Below are 5,776 nucleotides of genomic sequence, written 5' to 3'. Positions count from 1 at the left end.
TGTGCATGTACAGAGGAAAGACCACGTGAGGACCCAGCAGGAAGATGGCCAGCTATTACACAAGCCACGGAGAGAGGCCTCGGGAGAAACCAACGCGGCCATGCCTTGATCTCGGACTTTCAGCCTCCAGAACGGAGAAAATATTAATACATTTCTGTTGGTTAAGCCACTTCGTCTGTGGACTCGTGTTGTGGCAATCCTCAGCTAATACACCTGCTAACAAAATCCTTGTTCCTAAAGGGGCAGTTGTTGCATGTCGAGGTTTTTAAGGACAGAAACTCCATCCTGGGCCTAGCCACAGTTTTTGTATTTGTCCATAAGATCCTTAAAGTAAAACACTGAGAACTGCAGTTTTTCTTTACCTTTCTTTCATCATCATAGTAATCTACTTTACAGGTGAAACATTCTTAAAAGTTAATTTGCCCAGGGTCACCCAGGTAGTGAGAAGCAGGATTCAAACTCAGTTCTGCCTCTAAGTGCCCTCTCTTTCTCTCTGGTCTGGAGCAGCTGACACAGCCCCAAGGAGGGTCTGGGGACAGGAGCCAGAACCGTGCACCTCTGTCTGGGGTGAATATTGGCAAACTGCAGGAGGACTGAGCCATAAACCCTAACATGGTTTGGCTTCTTCCTTAACCCACTCAGAAGTTCGGTTCTTGTGAAAAACTCAAGTCTTCCACAAGGGGGCAGGTACCACCCCCCACACCACCCCCATCTCAAGGTCTCTCTGGTACGTCAGAATTGAGACCAAGGGGAGAGCTCATGTGCATTCTGGTCTTTGTCAACAGTGACTCCCAACCACACTCTTACTCTTTCAAAATACATTTTATTAGCAGCACATGGAATGTAAAGTTAGGCAATTTCTTTCCAGAGAGAAGGTGAACCCTGAGAGACTAAAAAACTGAGCATGAATATCACAGCAGAATCGCGTTTCCAGTGTAACAAGAGATAAAGGGGAATACCGTCCCCAAGGAAATGACTTTCTTCACCATGCTGACCACGCTGCACAGTGCCTGATCCAGCTGGTGGGGATGGGGAGGTGGGAAGAATCTCAAAGCACAAAACAGGGTGAGGACGCAGGAAGTCATGGGGTCAGCCCTACAGCAGTCGGCTCCTCTCTGTTGTTGGAGAGACTGTGAGCACCGCCACTCACTAGATGAGGACCAGAGGGTCTTTGGCAGGTGGAGTCTGGCTCATGGGAGAACATTGATGGAGGGAGGCTCATCTCTGAACCCAAGAAACTTCACGGAATCCCACAGCATCTCCATTATGACCTTCCATCTCCAGGTTAGGGAGCTATGGTTTCTCTGGAAGTATCTGGGTCCTTTGGAAGTATCTGGACACATCCAGATAAGTCAGGGAAGATCTGAACTTCCTTAGGAAAATCAGTTTAGTCTCTCATACATGGAGAACATTTCCCTTAAAGGATTTTGGTTCTTTTCCCTGATGTTCTTGTGCACCCAGGCTGGCATACAGTGGAGTACCCATGGCTCACCTCAGCTTTGACCTCCCAGGCTCAAGCAATCCTCCTAATACGGGCATGTCTCTCGTGACTTCAGAACCCACCCCTCAATCAAACGTTCAGATGATTATTAAGGCAACAAAGCAAGTGATAGGCTGCACAATCTGTTTCCATTTCTAGATATAATTGATTAGGCTGTGTCTCATGAGGAGACAGTACTCCTCCTCTAAGCTAGCATCTGGAACACAATCTTCCAGGGGCTTAGGCCAGGTCTTTGATAGTAGTTTCACCAGGATCAATTCCGAAGTGCACCTTGCCGTCCTTGGCAGCTGCCCAGGGCATGGAGGTGGTGGTCCACTTTGCCACCCAGTCTCCTGTCTTGCTAACCAAGATGAGGCCACCTAAACCTTTGACTCTTGACTTCATATAACCCAACGATAGGTCCGCAGCCTCTTCTACCGTCTTTCCTGAAAACAAGGAAGGGTTGAGAAAGAATACACATTACTGAACAGAATCTCATGAAAAATCACTTGCAGTTAGAAATGCCAAAGTGAACTAGGAAGGATTTGTGGTAAACGAACACCTGAATGCTTCAAAGAAGGGTCCTCCCCTCCTTGCCCTGAGACAGCACCCTAGCATCAGCCCAAGCAGAGGCGTCTTCCCTCCCTCACTCAGGCTCAATGTCTCTCCACTGCCCCCTTCTCCTGAGATGTGGAAGATAACAGTACTCAGTGCTCTCCCACTCCAGACCTAAGGGAAGGTGGAGTCAAAACACAGTGTTAACAACATGAAAGCAACATCTGTAGCCAACAGGAAAGGGTTTCCTACACGTCTCCATGCGTTTACTTATCAAATACCTTCTAAGCATTTGTCTTCACAAATTATTTGACTTGTCCTGTGGTCTGTGTACCTTGTTCCATGTGGTACAGAGTGAGTCTGGCCAGGTTCACCTTCAGGATGCTTTCCCCGTGCCCTGTGGTTGAGATGGCTCCGATGTTACTGTCAGCATAACCTCCGGATCCTGCTCAAAAAGGGTGATTGTTCTGAGCATTCACAGTTGAGAAATTCAAATCCACATTAGAAGTCGGACGCTATGTGAAAGTTAAATCGCGAAGCACGCTCAAGTATAGACAAAGGTCAGGTTAGCAGCCATGATCTGTAGACACTAAGGTGGACTAGAAAGCGCCATGTAGATGCCCCAGAATGGAGGAGGATAAAGGGAGCCTCAGGAGGGCAGGCCTGACCTTCCCACAGCAGCTACAGCAGGACAGCGCCTCCTTGGCCCCGAAGCATAGCCACTCCTTTCTCCTCAATGAAGCTCCCCCTCCCTGCCTCCTCCTCATGCCCCACACACTATGGAGGAGAAACAGCATGACTACATTACATGGATCTCTAGCAATGCCATCACGTTCCAGTGATTATGGGAAAACGGATACCCACAACCTAACATCCGTGCATACTGTCCAATGGAAGGCAGATCTATTTGTTGAGGGTGGGCATGACTGGACCTGAGGGAACTATTCTGGGCTATACACTTAAGTAGGGGTCTGCAGCGAAAGCTACTTTGATAAGATTCTTCCTTATTTGGTTCTAGGATCAAGCAACCTTACAGCCTTCTCTAAGTCATTCCTCTATCTGTTCACACACAGCTACCAGCCTGAGAGTCCTTTAGCCTTGGAAGGATTCACCTTTACTCTCCTGCAGTTGATACAGAAGCAGAGATGACTGACATTTGCCTTACTTATGGATGCTGGACATGGGGCAAGGACTTAGGAGTTGGGATGTTGTACTGAATTGTCACAAGGCCCCAGAGGTTCATCCCTGGCTCTGGCTCTGGAGGGAGATGACACTGGGCAGTGAGTGAACTGCTACAGTGGGAGGAGGAGCCTTTCCTTTTTCTTATAAGCTTCTACTGGGGAATAAATGGGCCAGGTTCCAGGGTGTCAATCTGCCCTAATATTTGGAAGCAGCCAAGTCTTTGCTTGCTTTTCAGTTACTCTAGGACCACAGAAGGCCAGGCGCCTCCAAGGGTGGTCCTGGCACAGGCTTCGGGTCTGTGAAGCTGTCCTCCCCACCACATGCACTTCTCAGGACAAGTGGATTGCCTGAGTGACCATTGCTGTGCCTAGCACCGTCCCTCTTGACTGTCCAGCCGGGGGCCTAAGGCTGCTCAGAAGGCCAGGCAAAGCACACCTGGTGCTCACAGCTAGACAAGGACTTCTGAGAATTTAGCTTATGCCTTTTCTTGTCCAGATTTACCACTGTAAATGAAGTTTAAAATTAATTTCTAGGATCTAACCTGCAGTGGCCCCACGGTCTGGTCTGAACCCAGCTGAAGCAAGCTGCACTACTGACCAGGGATAGTTTGGTAGGATTTTTGCTAAGGAGAATGAAAGGTAGACTACTTCCTATCTCTTGGGTGATCTACCAAGGAGGAGAGGTGTGTTACCAAGCCTCTTCTCTTGAAGGAAGCTTCCAGTGTCTCTGAGTTCATGACAGAAAAGGGGTATCAAGAACTGTCAAGAGTGTAGATTATTACTAAAGACTAGAGCAACACATTAAAAAGGGAATGGAGGGCTAGATTTCCTCTAAAAGAATAAGTTGCTCTTTGGGGCAGATGGAATAATTTAGCTGTTTCTCAAAACTCCAGTCACTGCAGGGGTTCACGAGGACTCCTGCATGAAAAGTGTGAAAGTTTGCACAAAGTGAAACATACAACCCTGGCCCTGTCTCTCACTCGCAGGAATGAGAGGATGCGCTTCCCTGTTGATGTAAAAAGCATCTCAATCTGTAATATGACTGTAGAAGTCTGTCGCTTTCATACTGGTCAAATCTAATAACCGCAGTCTTAAACTCGCAGATTTCTCAGATTGCTAATTAGAGCCCATGTCTGGGGAGTAAGTCTCACTCAAGTAAGTCTGCAGATCCTGAAACTGCGGCTAAGGAGAAGGCAGAATCACTATCGGGTAGACTGGGGGCAACTTTAGCATCCCTGTCTCCACTTCTCTCCCCAAGTTGTTCCAAAAAGGCACGCGTTCTAGAAAAACAGTGCCACCGACACAAACACCCTCTCAAAGCAGGGCCCCGAACAGCCCCTTCCAACCCCATTTCACTCCCAGGCATCCTGGAGCTGCACCAAGAGCAGAAAGGGAACGCAGCAAGAAAGGGAGAGGGCGGCAGGGAATAGGGAATGAGGAGAGCCTGAGGATGGCGGAAAGGAGAAGGGGAAGGAGTCATCCCTTGGTCCTACCTACACACGGTGAGTCCCCAACGCGGCCGACCATTTTATTAACGAGACCCCCTGTAGAGGTTGCGTAGGCCATATTCCCTTTGCAGTCCAAGGCAACAGCACCCACAGTTTCCAAGTTTCTGCTAAAAATAAACAGAAAAAAGCGACAGGCTGAAAATGAGAATGAAACCCATAACCAACAATGTAGCTTCGAACCACTTAAGTCCCATGTTACATGTTAATGGCAAATGGGACACCCTTTAACTCCAACATTCTAGAGAGAACTTGCCTGCTTCTCATTCTACATGTAAGTTACAGGTGGATTGCTGGACGCTCCTCTACACCTCAGCTTTAAGAGCACATCCAATCCCAACCCCACCGTTTGCTAGCTGTGACCTTAAGTTTTGTTTTGTGTCTCATTACCCTCATCATAAAACAGGGATAAAAAGAAGAGTGAATCTCAAACATTAGTATGTATAAGAATCCCTTGGATCCTTGAGCCCACAGAGATTCTGAAGCTGCCACCAAGAGGAGAAAGAAAAGGAAAAAGTGAGTTGGTAGATATGGCGTGGAACCCAATATCCTGCAGGAATTTTTTGCTTTTTGATTTTTTATTTTGAAGTGGAGTACTCACTCTGTTACCCAGGCTGGAGTGCAGTGGCACAATCTTGGCTCACTGCAACCTCCACCTCCTGGGTTCAAGAGATTCTCCTGCCTCAGTCTCCTGAGTAGAGAAATATATTTTCATCAAAAAATAAAGAGCTAATCTAAAAAATTTTTTTTAAAAAGTCAGCCAGACATGGTGGCTCATACCTATAATCCCAGCACTTTGGGAGGCCAAGGTGGGCGGATCACCTGAGGTCAGGAGTTTGAGACCAGTCTGGCCAACATGGTGAAACCCTGTCTCTTCTAAAAATTTAAAAATTAGCCAGGCGTGGTGGCACGCACCTGTAATCCCAGCTACTCGGGAGGCTGAGGCAGAAGAATTGCTAGAACCCAGGAGGCAGAGGTTGCAGTGAGCCGAGATCACACCACTGCACTCCCACCTGGGAGACAGAGTGCGATTCTGTCTCAAAAAAAAAAAAAAA

The 5,776-nt window shown here is 47.8% G+C and overlaps 1 protein-coding gene across 1 annotated transcript in view; it reads right to left on the bottom strand.

Annotated features, from left to right (window-relative positions):
• Positions 1–803: 803 nt before the first annotated feature.
• The window catches only part of LOC116547064 (isoaspartyl peptidase/L-asparaginase-like), a 7,412-nt gene continuing 2,439 nt past the window's right edge, over positions 804–5,776 (bottom strand). The window contains exons 2-4 of the mRNA XM_032273131.1: positions 4,710–4,828; positions 2,370–2,480; positions 804–1,926 (exon numbers count right to left, since the gene is read on the bottom strand). Coding sequence (XP_032129022.1) covers positions 1,721–1,926; positions 2,370–2,480; positions 4,710–4,828 — 436 coding nt within the window. The 3' untranslated portion in view covers positions 804–1,720. The remainder of the gene's footprint in view (positions 1,927–2,369; positions 2,481–4,709; positions 4,829–5,776) is intronic.

This window comes from Sapajus apella, unplaced genomic scaffold (assembly GCF_009761245.1).
Source record: "Sapajus apella isolate SASKATOON/1434 unplaced genomic scaffold, GSC_monkey_1.0 scaffold1990, whole genome shotgun sequence".
In the NCBI taxonomy this organism is placed as follows: domain Eukaryota; kingdom Metazoa; phylum Chordata; class Mammalia; order Primates; family Cebidae; genus Sapajus; species Sapajus apella.
This window is presented reverse-complemented; position numbering and strand designations above follow the sequence as displayed.